Here is a 23,340-nt window from a genome sequence, read left to right as displayed (position 1 = left end):
CTAATGCTGTGTGACAAATTATACCAAAACTTAGCAACCTTAAATAAGAAACGTGTATTATCTCACAGAGCCTGTGGCTGAGGAAATCCCAGAGTGGCTTAGCAGGGTAGTTCTGGCTCAGGGTCTCATGAGGTTGAAGTCAAGGTTGGAACCCTTGCAGACACCTTACTGTGTCTGACTGAAAGGGGACTGGAGGCAGTTTCCGGGACGAGTTCTGTGTGTGTGTGTGTTCTGAAAAATAAATACGTGATGACATGGTCCTCTTAAATTTTGCTTTAAGTAAATATAATTTTGAGCGGTTTCATGGAAATTTCTTATAAATTGGATGGATAGTCTCATTATTATTCATTGTGATAAAACTACATTGAGGATACTGAGAAGAAAGTTACTAAACACTCTGTATGTTTATGCATATTCCAAAGGGCCTGTGTTTCTTGATCACCGGGATGAGCTTGAGGGAACGTACAAGGTCTACTGCCAGAATCACGATGAGGCCATTTCACTGCTGGAAATCTATGAGAAGGATGAGAAGATCCAGAAGCATCTTCAGGACTCCTTGGCCGATCTCAAGTAGGAGTTTTGTCTGCTTCACTTCTATCATAAGTCTTTAGTTCTGCCTTGTAGAAGTCATTGCATGCATACATCTAGACTTCTTGTGACACGTATCTTATTTTATTTCTTTATGTATTTATTTATTTATTTATTTATTTATTTAATGTTTATTTATTTTTGAGAGAGAGACACACACACACACAGAGTGTGAGCATGGGAGGGGCAGAGAGAGAGGGAGACACAGAACCCAAAGTAGTCTCCAGGCTCTGAGCTGTCAGCACATCACCTGATGCGGGTGCTCGAACCCACGAGCTGTGAGATCATGACCTGAGCCGAAGTCGGACGCTTAACCGGCACCGCAACATCTATCTTATTTTAAAACTCAAGTCCTGTTCTGCAACTTGCTCTTCTTATTCCCTTTTTCCTTGAAAATCTGAAGTGGCTTCCTGCTTTGTGTCTACAGATACAAAAGTGTTAAATTAGCACGTTCAGGTAAGAAGCAGCCAGAAAGATAGTTTGGTCCAAATTAACAAGAGTGTAGGTAAGAAGACCAAATTCACTTATTCTTGACCTTCAGGTGAGATTCTCCTGGAGTTAGAGAGGTAGGTTATAAGGATATAATGTATGTCTAAGTAGATCAAAGTGAAGTTAGGGGCTTATTAACTTTTTAGTGGACTAGATATGCCTCCACAGATATTCATAATTTTCCTTTTATGCCATGTGATTTTTTTTGTCTGCCCAGCTGATAAGGCATTAGTTGAACTAATATATTCTGAGAAATTGAAAATTGGCATTAGTATCACCTCTAAGCAGCTGTCTGTTTTCTTTTCATGCCCGCCGCCCTGTAGGAGCCTGTACACAGAATGGTGAGTCCCTTGCCCTTGATGCACAAGCTCATTTCTTTATTTTCTTCCTTTATAGACAGAAACCTAGGAATAGGTCTGCTGTGCTGTATTTTTCTCCATAGTTCTTCCCACCAAATGACACTTCATGTAATGTTTGCTTGTTGCCTGTCTCCTTCCACCAGGACAGGTCACTGCTAAATCCTCAGTACCTAGAACAGTACCTGGTATTTATTAGGTGCCCAGAAAATATTCGTTGAAAACATGAAATTGGAAAGGAGGGTGAGAGAACACAACTATCTTTATTTAAGAATCACAGACACCACCAATAGGCCCTGTATTATTATTTTTTTAATATGAAATTTATTGTCAAATTGGTTTCCATTACAACACCCAGTGCTCATCCCAACAGGTACCCTCCTCAATGCCCATCACCCACCTTCCCCTCCCTCCCACCCCCCATCAACCCTCAAGTTTATTCTCAGTTTTTAAGAGTTTCTTATGGTTTGACTCCCTCCCTAACTTTTTTTTTTTTTTTTTACTCTCCCTCCCCCATGGTCTTCTGTTAAGTTTCTCAGGATGCATGTAAGAGTGAAAACATATGGTATCTGTCCTTCTCTGTATGACTTACTTCACTTAGCATAACACTCTCCAGTTGCATCCACGTTGCTACAAAATAGACCCTGTATTATTGGCGGTTGATTAAAAGTCTCTGTTTTACCCTCTCTTACAGGGGATGCACAAATTACATTAACCTGGGCTCCTTCCTCATCAAGCCAGTCCAGAGAGTAATGCGCTACCCACTGCTGCTGATGGAGTTGCTGAATTCCACCCCAGAATCTCACCCCGATAAAGTGCCCTTAACCAATGCAGTCCTGGCAGTCAAGGAGATCAACGTTAACATTAATGAATATAAACGTCGAAAGGACCTGGGTAAGAAAAGCATACTTGCCGAAAAGGAGGAATGCCCTTGAGAACGCTCTCCTAATCAGAAGAATTGTTACTTCACCAGAGATGGGCAAGGCAGAGGGTGGGTAACAGGGCTGTGCTTGAAGAAATGGTGGCAGAATTTGGGGGAAATGGATATGAAAAAGAAAGCAATAACATAAGGAGAGTACAGCCGTGGAGCAGCAGAAGTAAGGCATCTGTGATCAAGCGTAGAACAGTAAGTCTTCCCCTAGGATGTGAAGACTGATTGGAGAGTGGCTTATGCAGGCACCGGTGATTCCCTTCGCAGCTCATTGAAGGCGATCCTTTTCCACCCGTGCCTAGATTTGTCCTCCTGCATATGTCGGGTCGGATGTTTTACTACCTCCACTTCAGTTAGGAATTTTCACCTTCTTCCAGAAAACCCCAGTTTGCCCCGTCTCTGGGTCACGTGACTCCTCTCTGGTCTGAGCCCCGCCCCCAGCACTGTGCAGCCAGTTGCCAAACCACCCAGCGCATTCTTTATTATGTGGAATGAAGCAGACCGTTTCTTTTCTCTTTTCATCAAACCTCTTATGAGGCTCTAATTTGAATGCTCAATGAGTATGCATGGTGACCAGGCTAACCTGGTTTGTTAGTCATATCCGCAAAGAATGGAGAGTATAACCTCTTTCTCTGCCTTCTGCTTCCACCTCGTCACCCACACTGGTATGTAATGTTGACTGTGCTGTTCAAGCCCTTGGGCTATCTAGCCCTTTGTCTTGGTTCATATTTCCTAATGTAATGTCGTCTTCATCTCCTGCAACCATAAAGTGTGCCTTCGTGGTGCCTCCCAGTTCTCTTGCAACCCTTCTGGCATCTCCAGGCTTTTCTTGATATTGTATCTAAGGTATGACACAGTAGTTAATCACATGACTCCTGTATAGCTTTTTACTGTGTGAGACAATTGGATATAAATATCTCATTTGTGGGGCACCTGGCTGGCTCAGTCAGTTAAGCATCTGACTCTTGATTTCAGCTCAGGTCATGATCTCATGAACTGTGAGATCGAGCCCTGTTTCTGGTTCCGTGCTGACAGCGCAGAGCCAGGTTAGGATTCTCTCTCGCTCTCTCTGCCCCTCCCCAACTTGCTCTCTTTTTTTCTCTCTCTCTCAAAATAAATGAAACCTTTAAAAAATACATTTCAGGGGGCACCTGGGTGGCTCAGTCGGTTAAGCATCAGACTTTGGCTCAGATCATGATCTTGAGGTTTGTGGGTTTGAGCCCTCCATCGGGGCTCTGTGCTGGCAGCTCGGAGCCTGGACCTGCTTCAGATTCTGTGTCTGCCTCTCTCTTTCTGCCCTCCCCCACTCATTCTCTCTCTCTCTCTCTGTCTCTCAAAAATGAATAAACATTCAAATGAAAAATACATCTTGGGGCACTTGGGTAACTTAGTCTGTTAAGCGTCCGACTTCAGCTCAGGTCATGATCTCACAGTTTGTGAGTTTGAGCGTTGGGCTCTGTGCCAACAGTGCAGACCCTGCTTGGGATTCTCTCTCTCCCTCTCTCTCTGCCCTTACCCTGCTTGCTCTGTCTCAAAATAAATAAATAAACTTAAAAATAAATAAATAATACATCTGATTTGTACAGGAGACCATTTAAGATGGTCTTATAAAGCAAGTAGTGTTCCTTTCTACATTTTATTGGAGAAGGAAGTGAGGCTTAGAGAAGTCAACTGATTTATGGAAGGCCACACCTTGATGAAATGATGGACCCAGGCACTGAGCTCACAAGTTTCCTTGACTCCAAATCTTAGACTCTTCTCCTGACCCTTCTGCTTCCTTTGCTCCTCACCACCCCTAGTCTGCACAGTCTCTCTCTGTGCTTTGTCAAGTATCCCGTCCGTCCATAATGGTGATCTTTATTCATGTTTTGTCTGTAGTCAGTTATGAGCTCACTGAATACAAGCACTAGCTCTAGTTTGGGTTGTTGATCTCATTTTGTGGCTCGTTTTGTAGTCTGTCCATGCTCAGAGAAGGGCTTTCTTGACTCACTCCCTAGTCCTCAAGTACCGAAAAGGTGATGAAGACAGCCTCATGGAGAAAATTTCCAAACTGAACATCCACTCCATCATCAAGAAATCCAACCGAGTTAGCAGTCACCTGAAGCACCTCACTGGCTTTGCTCCACAGGTGAGATTCCCACACTTGAAGGTTTGGCACATCTTCGCAGAGTTTTGGGGTTCCCCAGGGCAGCCTGCATGGTGTCGATTGCATGATTCCCCTCTTAGTACCTCTTTTAGTATTTGTCAGCTGGTGGATACAGGACCCTGCAGCTACTGGGTAGGTGAATCCACCCACCCCACTCCCCCAACCTTCACCCGTGCTTTGGTGAGCTGCTTATGATGTGTACAAAGACAAATCAGGCCAAATCGGTCACTATATCATAGTTAATGTGGTTTTAGATGCCCGTGAGGAGCTTATGATCTATTTGGGGAGACAAAATTGTAGACATGAAGCTAGAAGGGATTAAAGAGATCACCATCGTTCAATACCACACGTCACAAATAAAGAAACATAAAGTCTGCGAAATTGAGTAATTTGTAAACAGGTCATGCACATTGCTGAGAGTGGATCTGAAGTCACCAGGCTTCATTCTACTCTTCCATATATGCAGCGTGCAATTAGTGGAAAACAGCAGCTAGAGAGCAGTCAGCTGTTAAGTTTTGCAGTTTGTTTTCTGGATGCCGTAGTACTTAAAACAGGACCTCCGTGAGAGTGAGCTTCATGTTGGCAAGAGATTTAATCTAAACCTCAAAGAAAGAAGGTAGTTTGGCATAGGGAGAGGGGAGGGCATACCAGACAAGGTGACAGCTCGAGCCAGGGCACCAGGGTGAACAAACATGGTGGGCTCCAGGGACAGGAAGAGAGCAAAGCTGTGAGGCTAAGAGGGCCTGTGTGTATTTTGGAGATCTTTCAGGGTCACATAGGGGTGTCTCGATTCAATTCAGTGTGATTCGGGGAAACCTCAAAGGTTTAAAATTTAGACAAAAGATATTTTTAAGAAAGATGCTTTTGCCCGTAAGATAGGTTGCGGGAGAATCCAAATCTGCTAACAACACGTGTTTGCTGTGAACAGATAAAAGATGAAGCATTTGAAGAAACAGAAAAGAACTTTCGAATGCAAGAAAGATTGATCAAATCTTTTATCCGAGACCTGTCTCTCTACCTCCAGCATATCCGGGTGAGTGAGGACAGCGCTCCGCTAAGAATCACATAGGGTGTAATCTTGTCTGCTTTCCTGCTTGCCAGCATATTGTGGAATGCATGTTGAATAATCTGGACTCCAACGACCACTGTGCCCTGACATACGTGTTCCTGGGAGCCCTGTAGGTCATTTAAGAGGTGACAGCATTTGGAGGATGAGCACGCTGAGTTAATTCTAGGGTGGCCCAGCTTCTTCCTCCCCCTGGCATCTCTACCTTCCCACCACCTTTTTCCTACTGTCTCCTCCATCCAGTTACTTGTGAAGCACTTGTCACAGTTCATTTTGTTAAGATCATTTCGAAGATCGAAAAACACGAGAATGGCTCCTATGGAGGCATACTTTCTATTAATAATGTTGATTGCCATCTAATTTAGTTGCTATACAAAAGGCCCCTAAAGTTGTTAGAACCATGAATTGCTCTGGAGAGCTGGAGGGGCTGAGGATACCAAGCAGTATTTGCGTCATGGTCAGAGCCAGGACTAGAACCCTTTTTATTTTATTCTGTAAAGATATTTATTTATTTATTTATTTATTTATTTATTTATTTATTTATTTATTTATTTATTTATTTATTTATTTATTTTGAGAGAGAGAGAGAGAGAGAGAGAGTGAAAGCACACATAAGTGTGAGCAGTGGAGGGGCAGAGAGAGAAAGAGAGAGGGAGGGAGAGGGAGAGGGAGAATCCCAAGCAACCTCTGAGCTGTTAGCTCAGAGTCTGATGTGGGCTCAACCTCATGAACTTCAAGATCATGACATGAACCAAAATCAAGAGTCAGACACTTAACCTACTGAGCCACCCAAGTGCCCTGAGGAGTCGAATCCTTTTTATTTGTCTCTCTCATTCCTCTATGGACTTCATAGAATCGTGTTTATGGAAGCATATCATATACCCCTGGCCCTCACACATGAAAATCTCATCCTGTGAAACAAGCAGTTTTCTTTAAAAGAGATCCTTTGCTTTCTAAAAAAAAAAAAAAAAAAAAAAAAAAGTGATTTTTTTTAATTGAGCAGAAAAGTACAAAAAAGATACCAAAGGGATAAGTAAAAAGTGAAAATAATTCTTCCTCCAACCCGTCTCCTAGTCACCTTCTATAGACAGTTTGCATTTATCAGATTCTTCTCTCATCATAGATGATCATAGATGGTCGTGTGTGTGTGTGTTACACACTGTTGAGCATCTTGGGTTTTGCACACAGTAGTGTTTTAGAAGTCGTTCTGTACCTATGCACACAGAACTGCCTTTTTTTTTTCTTAAACACCTGCACACTATTTGATTATATGGATGTGCCATAACATATTGAACTTCTCCCCTATTGATGGACATTTAGACTGTTTGTAGTTGGTAAACGAATTGATGCATTGGCACAAGGAACATCCTTATGGATACATCATTTTCTGATCTATGAGTATGTCTGAAGACCAGAGTCCTGGCTTTTCTCAGCCAAATCATATAGCAATGTAAATTTTGATATTAGTAAATTTCATAGACATCATACCAGTGAAAACTCCCTACCAGTAGTGTGTGAAATGATTTCCTCATCCCTTGCTAACACAAAGTGTTACCAAAATCAAAATATCTTCTCTTTACAAGATAGGTTAAAAATGCTATTTCAATATAGTTTAAATTTGCATTCCTTGTGAATGAAGTTGAGGATATTTTTAAGTCATTATATTTCTTTTTCTGTTGATTTGTCCATATTTTGAGGCACTTATTTATTTATCTAAAAAAAACTTTTTTAAGTTTATTTATTTATTGTTGACAGAGACAAAGACAATGCAAGCAGGGGAGGAACAGAACGAGAGGGAGAGAGAAAGAATCCCAAGCAGGCTCTGCACAGTGCAGAGCCTGATGCGGGGCTCAAACTCACGAAACTGTGAGATCATGACCTGAGCTGAAACCAAGAGTCAGATGCTTAACTGACTGAGCCACCCAGGCACCCCGAAGCACTTATTTATTGATTTGATGGTCTTTTTCTGATCAATTTGTAGTATGTCTGTATACTACAAAGTAGCCCTTTGTCTGAGATGATGGTTTACAAATATTCAACCCCCCCACCACCGGTTTGTTGACTTTTGAGTTTGCGTAAATATTTTCTCCATGTAGAAAATTTTTAGTTTTGCATGGTCTAAGCTTTTCTTTTATGGCTCTTAGCTCTGTGTCATACTTGAAAAAAGATCTTTTCTATTCCAAGATAATAAATATCTCCCAGGTTTTAGTATTTTTATTATTTCATTTTTTAAAGTTGAAGTCCTTGATCTGGCTGGAATTCTCTGTATGAGGTTGAGGTAGCAATCCAATGTGCTTTTTTTTCACCTGGTTTTCCAACTGTCATCATTTATTGAGTAATCCCCATGATCTGAAATGTCCCTACTATTCTTCTAAATAGCAAGCTCTCTCCCTTCATGTTTTAAGTATATAATTAGGTGAAAATTGGGGTTTATAAAACTTTTCAGGGAGCACATTGGTTTAAAGTGAGAGATTTGGCAAAACGAATATTGGTATATCTCCCAAGTGTGTTCTCTGGTCTAGGACTTTGCCTTCCAGTCCCTCTGATTTTGATATTCCCCTATTGGGTGTTTTCTTCCCATATGTTCTAAATGTGTAGCAAGCATATACCTGAGCCCCCAACTCTTTTAAAAGGCTTATCTCCTGGCACAAAAACAGACACATAGACCAATGGAATAGAATAGAAACCCCAGAACTAGACCCACAAACGTATGGCCAACTCATCTTTGACAAAGCAGGAAAGAACATCCAATGGAAAAAAGACAGCCTCTTTAACAAATGGTGCTGGGAGAACTGGACAGCAACATGCAGAAGGTTGAAACTAGACCACTTTCTCACACCATTCACAAAAATAAACTCAAAATGGATAAAGGACCTAAATGTGAGACAGGAAACCATCAAAACCTTAGAGGAGAAAGCAGGAAAAGACCTCTCTGACCTCAGCCGTAGCAATCTCTTACTTGACACATCCCCAAAGGCAAGGGAATTAAAAGCAAAAGTGAATTCCTGGGACCTTATGAAGATAAAAAGCTTCTGCACAGCAAAGGAAACAACCAACAAAACTAAAAGGCAACCAACGGAATGGGAAAAGATATTCGCAAATGACATATCGGACAAAGGGCTAGTATCCAAAATCTATAAAGGGCTCACCAAACTCCACACCCGAAAAACAAATAACCCAGTGAAGAAATGGGCAGAAAACATGAATAGACACTTCTCTAAAGAAGACATCCGGATGGCCAATAGGCACATGAAAAGATGTTCAGCGTCGCTCCTTATCAGGGAAATACAGATCAAAACCACACTCAGGTATCACCTCACGCCAGTCAGAGTGGCCAAAATGAACAAATCAGGAGACTATAGATGCTGGAGAGGATGTGGAGAAACGGGAACCCTCTTGCACTGTTGGTGGGAATGCAAATTGGTGCAGCCGCTCTGGAAAGCAGTGTGTAGGTTCCTCAGAAAATTAAAAATAGACCTACCCTATGACCCAGCAATAGCACTGCTAGGAATTTATCCAAGGGATACAGGAGTACTGATGCATAGGGCCACTTGTACCCCAATGTTCATAGCAGCACTCTCAACAATAGCCAAATTATGGAAAGAGCCTAAATGTCCATCCACTGATGAATAGATAAAGAAATTGTGGTTTATATACACAATGGAATATTACGTGGCAATGAGAAAAAATGAAATATGGCCTTTTGTAGCAACGTGGATGGAACTGGAGAGTGTGATGCTAAGTGAAATAAGCCATACAGAGAAAGAAAGATACCATATGGTTTCACTCTTATGTGGACCCTGAGAAACTTAACAGGAACCCATGGGGGAGGGGAAGGAAAAAAAAAAAAAAGAGGTTAGAGTGGGAGAGAGCCAAAGCATAAGAGACTGTTAAAAACTGAGAACAAACTGAGGGTTGATGGGGGGTGGGAGGGAGGAGAGGGTGGGTGATGGGTATTGAGGAGGGCACCTTTTGGGATGAGCACTGGGTGTTGTATGGAAACCAATTTGTCAATAAATTTCATATAGAAAAAAAAAATTAAAAAAAAAAAAAGGCTTATCTCCATAGCAGTGAGTGGGATATACGTAACCTTGACGGCCATTTGATGGGCAGGTCAGTTTGGTTCTGACTGCTAGCCAGAAATGAAGGGAGAAAATGTTGAACAGTTTCATCTCTGACTTTATAAAATGAAAAGCCCTGCCAGATAAAAGTAGCTGAGAGCGCTGGCAAGAACATAAGCTGAGGGACGTTGACTATACTTTGCTATCTACATTGGTGCGTGGACTACTATTTTGAGACTTTGCGACGTTTCTTTAAAAGAATATAAGAGGACATCACTTCCACATTCATTCTCCCACTCAGGAAGAATTAGGAAGGTTACAGTTTATCCTTCTGACAAAACGCTGGCTATGTCTACACATACAGGCATAGGACCTAAAGACTAGAGGTCTGCAAATGCCATGAAATAAAATGTAGTAAAATCAAACCGATGTATGAGGCACTGATGTTTTTTGCTTGGGGACTTCATTTGCCCTTGAAATACATTAATGGAGTTTTGGGTACATTTAGATTTTATTTGGGTTAATATCAAAGTAATAGGCATTCCCTGAACTTAAACTAAAGAAGGTGAAAGCCCAGCATTGTTTCAAGTAGCCAGAAAAAAACCAGCCCAGGATTTAATAACGGTCAAGATCAGCCAGGAAGAGTTTACTGTTTACTCACTTATTTATTCATTTATTCAGCAAATGATAATTGAGTCCACGAACAAAACAGACGAAAATCCCCGTCTTCATGGAGCTTCCATGCTATTAGGGGTCTGTGGGAGGAAGATAGAGATAATAAGCAAGCATTAGTAAATTATATTGTCCATGAGAAGGTATTTTTGCAGTGACAAAGGACAGAGCAGTCTGGAGTGCCTGAGTGCAGGAAGGGGGGCTGTAATTCTGTATAGGGTGGTGGCCAGTGTCTTTGAGAAGGTGACAACACGAGCCAACACTTGTAGGAAGAGAGGCGATTGCTCATTATCGTGATCTTGCAGGAATCATCTTGGCTCAAATTTGTTAATTTACCTCTTGATGAATTAAAAAACCCTCAAATTAGGAACATAAAGAAATGCTAAAGAGCTGATAAAAACCCTCATCATTTTTTCTATAATTAAGAGCCTTAGGCTTTTCTCTGTGGCTCATAAATCATAGTTTATGAGGGTGAGCTTGTTTCAAAGCTAAAATACTGCGCCAGAGAGAAAATTATTAATCATGGACCCCTTTTGTCCCATTCTGCTACCCAGGATGAATGGTGAAGGCTAGGAAGTTCTGTTTGTCTTACCGCATTTGTTTCTAACTGGCTCCAGGAATCAGCGTGTGTGAAAGTGGTGGCTGCCGTGAGCATGTGGGATGTGTGCATGGAGAAGGGGCACCGAGACTTGGAGCAGTTCGAGAGGGTGCATCGTTACATCAGTGATCAGCTCTTCACAAATTTTGTAAGTGACTCTTTCCTCAACCCTCTTTTTATAGGGCCCCCTCTTCTTGGGATTCTTTAACATCCAGCTTGTGGAAAAGTTAATTCCACAGAGACATGGTGTGTGTGCATCAGGAATACCAGTCTCCCTCTAGCTATATTCTATTGGGGTTTTATATTCAGAACAGTGGCTTTTAATTAGTTGAAAGGACAGGTTGGCCTTTGGGATTCAAAGAGATTTTTTTCTAGCTGTGATCAGTCTAGTTTGAAGAGACAGGAAAAGTGGGAAATTTAATCTGGTATCACTATTGATAACTCTGCATAAAAAAACAACTATCGGAGTACTAACTTAGAAAGGAATATGTAGGAATAGTTTAGAAGTTAACAAATGGATCTTTGATTTGGCATGAACTTCCTTAAAAAGACAGTACTAAAGGCCAAATTGCCTGGGTTAATTCTAAATAGAGACATGGGATTGTTTGATCCTGAGTAGAAACAGATGGGTGGGGTTTGATGGGTTCTTGGAAATCTCTGAATGGCTTAAGCTGAAGAAAGCATTCATTCTCGCTTGGGGAACTTGCAGGTGTTCCAACAACAGTAGCATCTTATGAAGTAATGTACTTAAGTGTCTGTATATATATATATTTTTTTTTTTTTTTAATTATTTTTGAGAGAGAGAGAGAGAGAAAGAGCACAAGCTGCAGAGGGCCAGAGAGAGAGGGACACAGAATCTGAAGCAGGCTCCAGGCTCTGAGCTGTCAGCACAGAGCCTGGCACGGGGCTCAAACCCACAAACTATGAGATCATGAGCCAAAGTCAGACACTTAACTGACTGAGCCACCCAGGCGCCCCTCGTGTTTATTTTCTTTACGTGGCAATATCCTGCCCCTCCATGTCTGTCCCTCTAGAAAAAATTAAAGACAAAAATCTTTTGAAGTAGAAATTGATATTACCAAGTAGTCATGATTAGAAAAGGTATTATGGGTGTATGAAAGCTTCTCTACCCCAGATTGATGTAACAAAACTACACCTTCAGTGAAATCCAAGCTGCATAGACGTGTGCACGTAAGAAGTGATACCAGACGCACTGTCCCATCCAGGTTGTAATGCAAGCATCACATTAATGTGTGTGACTTAGCATTTGTCATTAGCTGTGGAGCTGAGGTGGGATTAGCATATTTTGCAAACTGTTTGGCATGTGCGAATTATTGGATGAAGGTTATAAATTGAAGATTTTTGTAGAATGTGCAAGTCCATCTGGTGTTGGATCAATAGAACACTATTGGATCTGTGTGGGTTTAGCTCGTGCGCTAGCAACAAAGCGGGTGGTACAGGATATAACAAATCAGCCTTAAGGGTATTTCAGAGAATAACAAATATATGTGGTGATGGATGTTAACTGGATTTGTTTTGGTGATCATTTTGCAATATATCCAAATATTGAATTATCACGTTGTACACCTGAACCTAATGTATCGGTTACACCTCAATTAAAACCCACAAATACCGGGTATGGAATAACTGAGCGTTGTGACTTCCTTGTCCCTGCAGAAGGAAAGGACAGAGCGGCTTGTCATCTCTCCCCTAAACCAGTTACTGAGCATGTTCACGGGGCCCCATAAGCTGGTGCAGAAGCGCTTTGATAAGCTTCTGGACTTTTACAACTGCACAGAGCGGGCAGAGAAGTTAAAGGACAAGAAGACTCTGGAGGAGCTGCAGTCGGCCCGGAACAACTACGAGGCCCTGAACGCGCAGCTGCTGGATGAGCTGCCCAAGTTCCACCAGTACGCCCAGGGCCTCTTCACCAACTGCATCCACGGCTACGCCGAGGCCCATTGCGACTTTGTGCGCCAGGCGCTGGAGCAGCTGAAGCCTCTGCTTTCAGTGAGTGTGTGTTGTCGTCCATCCGTGTGTCCCACCCTCCCCTGCCAGCGGTGGGGAAATCTCTGAGGTTCTCCAGGGGTTTTTCTGGGAACGCACATTTGGGTTTCTTGAGAAATCATTCAAACTAGGTAGATGAAATAGATCATCAGGTCAAGCTTGTCAGGCTCGGAATTCTCCATCCTTGCCGGTGCCTGTTGCTTCTAAATGGCGATTTCCACCCTGAGGATCTGGGAGGAGCTGGCCAGCGGGGCCTACCTGTGGGAGCCTGCCTGCGGTGGCACAGGAGCAGTGTGCTCTGGGTGTGGGAGCCACGCTCCCTGCACCCTGGCCAGTCCTGGGATCTTTCATCCGCTGTCTCTTCTTTCTCTCCGCCTGCCCTTCCCACGGACTCCAGTTACTTAAAGTCGCCGGCAGAGAGGGAAACCTTATCGCCATCTTCCACGAAGAGCACAGCAGAGTTCTGCAGCAGCTCCAGGTTTTCACCTTCTTCCCAGAGTCACTTCCGGCTGCCAGGAAGCCGTTTGAGAGGAAAACCGTGGACCGCCAGTCGGCCCGGAAGCCGCTCCTGGGCCTGGTGAGTGGAGGGCTGGCGAGGGCACAGGTGGAGAGCGGCAACTCTGGCGGGGGTGGGGTCCGGGCCGTGCTAGCCATGACTTCCTCTTGTCTCTGAGGCCTGGCCATTACACTTCCATCATTGGGTTATTAAAAGGTTCAGATGAGATCATATATGGAAAGCACTTAGAAATGCCTAGCACATAGTGAGCACTGTACAAATAGGCTGTCTTGTTATTATTGATGGACCCAGCTCCGTGTACAGATTAGTGATGTAATAGGAGTTCAAACATAGTGCAGAATAAAGGTCCTCGAGCTCTCTCCTCTGTCACGGGCTCCTTCCTTCACTCTTCCAGAACATCACTGCTGGTCCTAGCTCGTGACCACCTATGATTTTTTCACACTCGATATGTATTTCCAAATGCCCTCCGAAAAGCACTCTAGGATCTTAGTCTATACAGTGAATGGAGTTTGTAAAGGATTAATATTGATACTTTGATCAATTAATTAAGGAAACGGATTTAAGGGTATGTTAATTCTGCCAGGCTTCTCTGTGTTTGATCATGTATTGGAAAAGGTAATTATCTGATACACTGCCAAACTGTTAGCAGCTGACCACTTTTTTACCTGGAGTTATAGTCCTTCAGAACTCAGTTTTTCCATATTTTGAAAAGTAGGGTAAAATACACCAGATTATATGGGATCATAATCTAAAAGATTACTGATCTCTGTTTACAACATTTTGCTCCATATAATCTCATAGACATTAATTTACCTTAAAAGGGGGAATCAAATTTATTATTACCTTTGCTTTTTCTTTCTTTTTTTTTTTTAAGTTTATTTATTTTCAGAGAGAGAAAGAGCAGGGTACGGGCAGAAAGAGGGAGGGAGAGAGAGAATCCAAAGCAGGTTCTGTGCTGACACTGTGGGCGTGGAGCCCAATGTGGGTTGAACCTACAAACCTTGAGATCAGGACCTGAGCTGAAATCAAGACTCTGTCACTTAACCAACTGAGCCACCCAGATGTCCCTACTTTTGTTTTTTCTAATTTTTATGAATAGTAATTGTTTTTACAGATGGGGAATTCAAAATGAGGAAAGCCTCAGTTCAGATTCATACAGCAAAATACAAGAAGTCCTTGTCATACTCCTTAGATATTTTGACTCTTTAGGTGGCACCTTTTTTTTTTTTTTTTGGTTAAGATTTTATTTTTAAGTAATCTCTATGCTTAGCATGGGGCTTGAAGTCACAACTCTGAAGTCAAGAGTCGCATGCTGTACTGACTGAGCCAGCCAGGCTCCCCAAGTGGCGCTTTAATCGCATTTTTTTGTCACGAGATAAACAGATGTAGAACTAAGTCTGTTCATTTTTCCTAAGAGCCACAAAGGCACTAAGCCATGAACTATGAGAATATGATTTTTACCCAGCCACACGGACTGACTCAGGCACAAAAACATCCGATGGGAGTAGCGAGTGGCTGGCCGTCACTGCCCCCATTTCTGAGACTTAGCTTGTGAGTCAGGATTGAATATGGCTGCTGGGATGATGGGCAGGGAGGACTTTTGTTGATCATATCTCTTGTGTTACCTTTTAAGCCAAGTTACATGCTACAGTCGGAAGAACTTCGGGCCTCCCTTCTGGCAAGGTATCCCCCTGAAAAACTCTTCCAAGCAGAACGGAACTTCAATGCCGCTCAAGACTTAGATGTCTCACTTCTGGAAGGTGACCTGGTGGGCGTGATCAAAAAGAAGGACCCCATGGGCAGTCAGAACCGCTGGCTGATTGACAATGGAGGTAAGAGTGTTAGACCTCAGATTACTGTAACTGTAAATGAGGAACAAATTATTTTTGACCATACCCGAATCTTATCTTGGCCAGAAAAAAATGTGAGAGTATTTGATTAAGGGAGAAAAATAACCTTACAAGTTCTGTCCATCTTGAGAGTGTGTAAGGCCCAAGTCATTACTGAAACAAAACCTTTCTTTGTTTTTGTTTTTGTTTTTACAAATTCCAGAGAGGGCTCCATTACTTACCTTGCAGGATCTCGCCATGTTTTACAGCTCTTCTGGGTGGTGCTTACGGCCCACCGGTTCTGAGCCCTCTCAGCCTGTTCTAAGTGAACCACAAAATAAGCTGTCCTCTTCCAAGCTCTGTAAACGTGTTTTGTGAGTGTGTGAATTTAAACCTGTAGGAAAAGATTTTTTTGTTTGCCTTTTGAGTTTTTTGTTCCATAACAGTTTTATCTCTTGACTAGGGAATGCGTTTAAATACTTTTTTGTGTGGGGGCGCCTGGGTGGCGCAGTCGGTTAAGCGTCCGACTTCAGCCAGGTCACGATCTCGCGGTCTGTGAGTTCGAGCCCCGCGTCGGGCTCTGGGCTGATGGCTCAGAGCCTGGAGCCTGTTTCTGATTCTGTGTCTCCCTCTCTCTCTGCCCTTCCCCCGTTCATGCTCTGTCTCTCTCCCAAAAATAAATAAACGTTGAAAAAAAATAAATACTTTTTTGTGTGTTTAATTTTGAGAGCAAGAGAGACAGAGTGTGAGCGGGGGAGGGGCCGAGAGAGAGGGAGAGACACAGAATCCGAAGCAGGCTTCAGGCTCCGAGCTGTCAGCATAGAGCCCGATGCAGGGCTCTCACTCACAAACTGTGAGATCGTGACGTGAGCCCAACTCGGACACCCAACCAACTGAGCCACCCAGGCGCCCTGAAAATGGCTTTAAAAATAGCTTAGGGGCGCCTGAGTGGCTCAGTCAGTTAAGTGTCTGACTTCGGCTCAGGTCATGATCTCACAGTTTGTGGGTTCAAGCCCCGCGTTGGGCTCTGTGCTGACAGTTCAGAGACTGGAGCCTGCTTCGGATTCGTGTCTCCCTCTCTCTCTGACCCTCCCCTGCTCGCACTCTGTCTCTCTCTCTCTCTCTCTCTCAGAAATAAATAAACATTAAATTGAAAAAAAATAAATAAATAAAATAAAAATAGCTTATAGTTTGTTTCTAGCAGGGGTGGTGGTGGGGCAGGGCTTGTAATAGAATTAAAGGAGAAGTAAAAAGAGTAATACTGATCCATATCCTTTCTCCCCAATTCCACAAATCCAAAAGCTCTGAAAAACAAGAATTCATTTGCCAAAATCTTCCCTTATCTGAACTTATTTGATAGCAAAATCCAAACAAAGTGACGTGAGCCTATATATAATCATTACTCATCTCTTTTGATGCGAATAGTCATACATTTTAGAAACATGAATTGGTTTAATTATGAGGTGTTGACCTAGATACTGCTGGAGATGTCATAGACAGTATATGTACTTGAGTCCTTTTCCAAAATTCAAAAATTGGAATTCCAAAATTCCAAAACACATCTGGCCCTCAACATTTTATTTTTATTTTTAAGTTTATTTATTTTGAGAGAGCGAGAAAGGAGGAGGGAGGGGTGGAGAGAGAGGGAGAGAGAATCCCAAGCAGGCTCTGCACTGTCCATGCGGAACCCGACAAGGGGCTCAAACTCGGTAACCGAGAGATCGTGACCTGAGCTGAAATCAAGAGTCAGATGTTTAACCAACTGAGCCACCCAGGCACACCCTAAATAAGCATTTTAATAAGGACTGTGGGCCTATATAATAAACATCTATGTTCACACCACTGGAATGTAAAATTGTGACATTCTCAGTTTGAAAGTATTTTGTGGATTTTCTCTCTCCCATCCACTCCTGCTTTCCCCAAAGAATGGAGATTGGAAGTGGGAAAGGAAGGACAAGTTTGGAGGGTGATGGGCCGGTGAAGCAGGTGACGGGTTCATAGAAAGACTCCTGGTCAAGATCCAGGCTGTTCAAGAGGCTGCTCCATCCTTGGGGCTTTTCTCTTCTCCATCCTGATGAGGGGTGGCAGGAAGCCCACAGTATTAGGATCAGCTGTTAGACCCTCTACCCCTCACCATCTGCCCCGGGGACCCCTCCCATCATTCAGCAGATGTAACAAGGGTGGCAGCAGTTTTCTTAGGTACAGAAAACACATTGAAGATGAAGACGGAGATGGCCCTTCCTCGCACAGAGGTGACATTCTCCAGGTCCCTGCCTTGACAGATACTTCTTTCTTTTTTTTTTTTAATTTTTTTTTTTCAGCGTTTTTTTTTTTTATTTATTTTTGGGACAGAGAGAGACAGAGCATGAACGGGGGAGGGGCAGAGAGAGAGAGAGACACAGAATCGGAAACAGGCTCCAGGCTCTGAGCCATCAGCCCAGAGCCTGACGCGGGGCTCGAACTCACGGACCGCGAGATCGTGACCTGGCTGAAGTCGGACACTTAACCGATTGCGCCACCCAGGCGCCCCAACTTCTTTCTTAACATAAAAAATGTTTCTGTGGATCAGGGATTTCAATCTTTTATGTTTAAAAGTTTTAGCTGAGGACTTCCTTGCAGTAGGGATTTGGATCTGACTTGGGTTCACCAACTGGGTGCAGTCAGAGGAGACTTAAATTCAGAAATCCGTCCAGAAGGGAGAGTGTTGCATCTTCCTGATTCCAGATTCCTGCTGTGATTGAGGTAGAAGTTCTGCTGGTATGGGCAGTTGTGCAGTGGGGTTTCAGGAGCCAGGCCCAGCCTAGCCCCTGATCCTTTAGACCTTCCAATAATTTTGTAAGCACCTGATCACTTGTATTAAAACTTTCTTCCCCACGCCCCCACCCCCAAAATAATAAAAGTTTTAGCCGAGGGCCCTCCCTGTCATCATCTTAGGCAATTTATTAAAGTGAACATGTGCTGTGCCTGTGTTCTGTATATACTAACTCCTATAAACTGCTTCCTACTTGAGACTCTTCTCACGGTATTTCCACCACGTTCCCAAACTAGAAGCGGGATTCAAGTGCTCCAGATGGAAAGAGAGCGGAGGCCCTTTCTGAGGGGCTCTGTCACTATGAGGATGGTTTTTAAAATCCCTTTTTCTGTACTTGGTGTACCTGAACACATCCTTAGTTAAGTCTCTCCTAGTCTTTGTTTCCATGATGTAGATATCCTGTTAAATTCTCTTCATATGCTCATTCTCACACATGTGGTGATTTTTAATACTTTCCTCTTGAGTCTTCACGAGGGCTCCTGTCACTCATTGTTATGGGGTTGTAACGAGAACGCGCTGGCAGGCAGCCAGAGTTGCGTCTCCACCCACATCGGACCTGGGATTGAATGTCTCATCTTTTTTGTCCCTAGGCATCTTCTTTTGTCCCTCACACTATTGACCTAGCTTTCTTTTCTTCTTTTAAAGTTTTATTTATTTGAAAGAGAGAGCATCTGTGCTGACAGCTCAGAGCCTGGATCCTCCTTCGGATTCTGTGTGTGTGTGTGTCTCTCTCTCTCTCTCTCTGCCCCTCTCCTCGTACTCTGTCTCTCTCAAAAACAAATAAAGATTAAAAAAAGTATGTGTGAGAGCGAGCTCTAGTCAAGGAAGGGCAGAGACAGAGAGAATCCCAAGAGAATCCCAAGCAGGCTCCACGCTGGCAGTGTGGAGCCTTATTCAGGCAGGGCTTGATTTCACAAACCGCGAGATCATGACCTGAGCCGAAACCAAGAATCGGGTGCTTAACCCACTGAGCTACCCAGGCGCCTCTTGACCTAGCTTTTCAACCAGTTTTTTCTCTGTTGACTCCGCCTGCTATCCCTTCCACTAAAAGCTCTTCATGTTGATTTTTCCTCCCCGTAGTCACCAAAGGCTTTGTGTACAGCTCCTTCCTGAAGCCCTACAACGCCCGCCGCAGCCACTCCGATGTCTCTGTTGGCAGCCACTCCTCCACCGAGTCGGAGCGTAGCAGCTCCTCTCCCAGATTCCCACGGCAGAACAGCAGTAGCACCTTGACCGTCAACCCCAGCAGCATGGCTGTGTCCTTTACCTCAGGGTCTTGCCAGAAACAGCCTCAAGATGCATTGAAGGAAGTAGACCAAGAAACTCTCAGTGCATCCTTAAACTTGGGTTGCTCAGACAGCAGTCTTTCCAGGTGCCCTTCAGACCCAGACCCCAGCTCCCAGCCCAGGCCGTGGGACTCTATGGAAGCAGTCAGAGACATTAACCAGCCTGCCCCTGCCCTCAGGAGCCACAGAAACTCCAGGCATCCAGAGATGGTAGGTTACTCCCTACCAGGGCGAAATGGGCAGGGAAAAGACCTCATAAAAGGATGTACAAGAACAACCCAGTCTCTGGAAGACAGAAGTGAAGAGCCAGAAAGCAGTGAGGCAGAAGGCAACCAGGTAAGCGCTCCCAGTCACCATGTGGAACAGGTAGCAGGAAGGCTGGAGGTGTGGGAGCGGGGATGTCCCAGGCACGCCCAGGGCCTGTGCGGGAATCTGGGCTGAGCTCATGGGCGACTCTTAGAAAATCTGCTGTTTATCCCATCTACTTAGGTTTTTATTCAAACAGCTCTTTTTTTCTTCCCATAGAATTTAGAAATAACATTCTGGCTCAGGTTCAGATTTTCCCATTCTTTATGTAATGGCCTATTCTTGTCTTATGAATTTGAACATAGCTTTTGTATCTTGAATTTTTTTTATTTTTATTATTATTTTTTTTAAGATGAAATTTATTGCCAAATTGGTTTCCATACAACACCCAGTGCTCATCCCAAAAGATGCCCTCCTCAATACCCGTCACCCACCCTTCCCTCCCTCCCACCCCCCATCAACCCTCAGTTTGTTCTCAGTTTTTAAGAGTCCCTTATGCTTTGGCTCTCTCCCTCTCTAACCTTTTTGCATCTTGAATGTCTTAAACCTACATATTTTAAAGTCATTTTCACATTCACAGCTGAGGAATCCCTGTCACCCACTTATGGCTTTTGCTCACTCTTGCAGCAGGGAGTTTCTGTGTGTGTTTTATAACATCTGTCTGTGAGCTCATCTCCATCAGGGTTGCCTTTGTTTGTGAGACTCCGAGGTTACGGAGGTATTTGCTTCTGTCAAGATTTTGGATTCCAGAACCAGTTTTCACACTGGATTCTCAGCCCAGTCTTTCTATTGCCACATTCCTCAGTGCTACAGATGAGCATAGGGCATGCCCATTTCTCTGGCAATTCTGTTACTACTCACTGCCCAGGACAGACATCTAAGGTCTGGGCTCCCAGTGGACAGTTTCTAGACATGTGGAAGGAGAAAATGGTCCTTTTTTAGATTCTGATTTTGTTTAAAGAGCTCACTTTGAACTTCATCAACTCCTGTCCAGGCCCTAAGACTCCTCAGGTGTGTTTTCATCCTTGTGCCCCTCAGGCCTCTTGGCTTCCCCTTCTGATCACTGAGTACCACCCATCTTCCATATTGACTGAAGGTTCCTTCTCCTCTTTAAGGCAACTCTGAAAGAGTAAAAGAATATGGATTTTGGTTTTCCTTGAATCTGCCCTGTTCATAATGGTAGCCACCAGCCTTGGGTAGCCATTTAAGTTTTAGTTAAAATTAAATAAAATTAAAACTTAAGCACCTCATGGGGCACCTGGGTGGCTCAGTCAGTTAAGTGTCTGACTTTGGCTCAGGTCATGATCTCACAGTTCATGAGTTCGAGCCCCACATTGGACTCTGTGCTGATAGCTCAGGACCTGCTTTGGATTTTGTGTCCCGCCCCCCCCTCCCCCCGCTTATGCTCTCTCTCACTCGCTTGCTCGCTCTCAAAAATAAATAAATATTTTTTAAAAATCTCTTGAAAAAAAAAATTAAGCACCTCAGTCTTACTGGCCATAATACTTCAAGTGCTTGACAGCCACACGTGGCTAGAGGCTGCCATACTGGATGGTGCAGGAATCGCACAACCCCACCACTGAAGGAAGTTCTGTTGGACAGTATTGCTCCAAGCAGTTTCCCATTTCCTAACTCACTTTCTCTCCCTCCCCAGGTCTATTTTGCTGTCTATACCTTTAAGGCACGGAACCCAAATGAGCTGAGTGTGTCAGCCAATCAGAGACTCAAGATCCTGGAGTTTAAAGATGTTACAGGAAATACAGAGTGGTGGTTAGCCGAAGTTAATGGGAAGAAGGGCTATGTTCCATCCAATTATATCCGCAAAACTGAATACACCTGAGCCATTCTCCCTCCCGCTCAACCTTGCTGCCTTCACTTTCCTTCTGCTGAAGGGTTCTGGTGGCCCCCAAGAGGGCACCTGCTCCTGGGACCCAGGCCCTGTCTACATTGCTTAACCATGGCACAGTGGGGCACAAGATGGGTCTTGTTCACCACCACTGGGTTGTGTCAATCTTGATGCTCACTAGACTTTCTAGGATTTGAAATGGACCCTAGGGCTATGAAGGATTCAGTGACCATGAGAAGAGGCAAGTCGTGGGTCAGCCTTTGGGAATGAAAAGCCGCCAGCCGGAAAACCAGTATTGTATGTATGCTGGAAGCTGTGCTACAGCATTAGATGTTGGCGCTGGTTACACCATACTGAGTTTGGGGTGGTCCTGTGCTCCACGAACAAATGACCAGAAATTGACTTGGATGACGAATTCTCCGGGAGCCCTTTTAGACTGTGCTTCTGCATGTGGCAAGGAGTTTGTTGAGATTGTATCAAATCTGGTGTTTCAGAGCTTCAGTGTTCAGCACACACATTCATGCATACACACCCGCCCCTAATTCCTAAAAGTCCCTAAAACACTACCATCTGTAATCTTTTTCTTATTTATTTCAAATACTGCATTTCCAGATTGGCTCTGCAAAATTCTGTTGTTTTCTCTTTTTAAAAAATATTTACGGTCTGTATTTCCCTTCGATCTTTATCTGGAAGGTTCTCTTCCCTTTTAGGTGTATAGCCACCTATACTTTCGAACAGCCACCTCTGCTTTATCGAGTCCATGTGTGATCTCTTCTAGCCCTTCACCTGCAATCCAATAACTGATAGATTTTCTTAGGAGAACAGGCTCAGAGCTCCAGCAACCCCATGAAAAGGATTCGTTCCACAGGGAGCTGGAAGCAGTCTGGCTTTGTGGAAGACCAGATGCCTTTCTCCTTCTTCCACACCTACTACCCACAGAGGCAGAAAGCATAGCACACGTGTCTGATATGAATTAGGATAAGCAGTCCCAGAGGTAGCTTATCCTAGACTTGGAAATAAGCATTCTCTGTTTCACCACTAACCTCCGTGCTCCAGAGACCGTAGTCTAAGCCAAACAGATTCTAAAGTGCCTGATCGTACCTCCCTTTGGCCTCAGGAAACGATTTGCTAATCCTTACAGAAAGAATCTCCCCCTAAAAGTTCTATTTGAGGAGGGCTCTTATTCTTAAGGTCTGCCTCAGATATGGAGCCTACCTTGAAACAAGAAACTATGAATTCTGTCTTAAGGGAATGAAGAACACCTCCAGCCCCTGCTCGTCCAAGTGCACCTTTGGCCTTAAAATCCTGATGAATTGGGAGACACCTGTGGACCCCTTAGCTCTGTGTGTCTGTGGGTTGGTCTGAAGGCAGCAACGCGAGTCTCTTGTGAATAGTGTTTATATTTAGAGATGTTTATATTTAAGTAGTTATTTTATAAATAAAAGCATTTCTAAGGGCCATGAGTGTGTTTTCTTGATTTCCCTCCATGTTTAGCTTGAGCCTAATCAGATTTCTGAGGGTACCTCTGTGACAATTCAAAATGATGTCTAGATTCTGGAAAATGGGAGGCTAACTGAAGAAATCCAAGTCAAAAACTCATTTTGTCAAATATAATTTCAACAGAATGTACCCTCAAGACCCCCATGCTGCAGGCGATTGCCTGTTTGTTTTAAGTGTGTTTATCCTAGCAGAATGGAAGAGCTGAAGTCTCTAAACTGGAAGCCCTACGAGGTAAGTGTTTTCCTGATATTACAGAAGTGGAAGCCCGTGCACTAGTGGTTAAGTAACAAGGCTTGGAGTAGCAGCCGGACGGGGCTGGGGACGGGAGGC

General features: G+C 43.7%; 1 protein-coding gene across 5 annotated transcripts in view; it reads left to right on the top strand.

The window, feature by feature from the left end:
- Nucleotides 1–22,968, top strand: part of LOC101086180 (dynamin binding protein) — a 114,335-nt gene extending 91,367 nt beyond the window's left edge. For all 5 annotated transcript variants that reach the window (XM_045040543.1, XM_023240827.2, XM_045040542.1 and 2 more), the window contains 11 exons: nucleotides 423–570; nucleotides 1,401–1,418; nucleotides 2,128–2,327; nucleotides 4,362–4,492; nucleotides 5,439–5,543; nucleotides 10,927–11,055; nucleotides 12,585–12,917; nucleotides 13,312–13,491; nucleotides 15,065–15,263; nucleotides 19,153–19,694; nucleotides 21,319–22,968. In XM_045040543.1, coding sequence (XP_044896478.1) covers nucleotides 423–570; nucleotides 1,401–1,418; nucleotides 2,128–2,327; nucleotides 4,362–4,492; nucleotides 5,439–5,543; nucleotides 10,927–11,055; nucleotides 12,585–12,917; nucleotides 13,312–13,491; nucleotides 15,065–15,263; nucleotides 19,153–19,694; nucleotides 21,319–21,504 — 2,171 coding nt within the window. In that variant the 3' untranslated portion in view covers nucleotides 21,505–22,968. The remainder of the gene's footprint in view (nucleotides 1–422; nucleotides 571–1,400; nucleotides 1,419–2,127; nucleotides 2,328–4,361; nucleotides 4,493–5,438; nucleotides 5,544–10,926; nucleotides 11,056–12,584; nucleotides 12,918–13,311; nucleotides 13,492–15,064; nucleotides 15,264–19,152; nucleotides 19,695–21,318) is intronic.
- The last annotated feature ends 372 nt before the right edge of the window (nucleotides 22,969–23,340 follow it).

Source organism: Felis catus, chromosome D2, assembly GCF_018350175.1.
Source record: "Felis catus isolate Fca126 chromosome D2, F.catus_Fca126_mat1.0, whole genome shotgun sequence".
Classification (NCBI taxonomy): domain Eukaryota; kingdom Metazoa; phylum Chordata; class Mammalia; order Carnivora; family Felidae; genus Felis; species Felis catus.
This window is presented reverse-complemented; position numbering and strand designations above follow the sequence as displayed.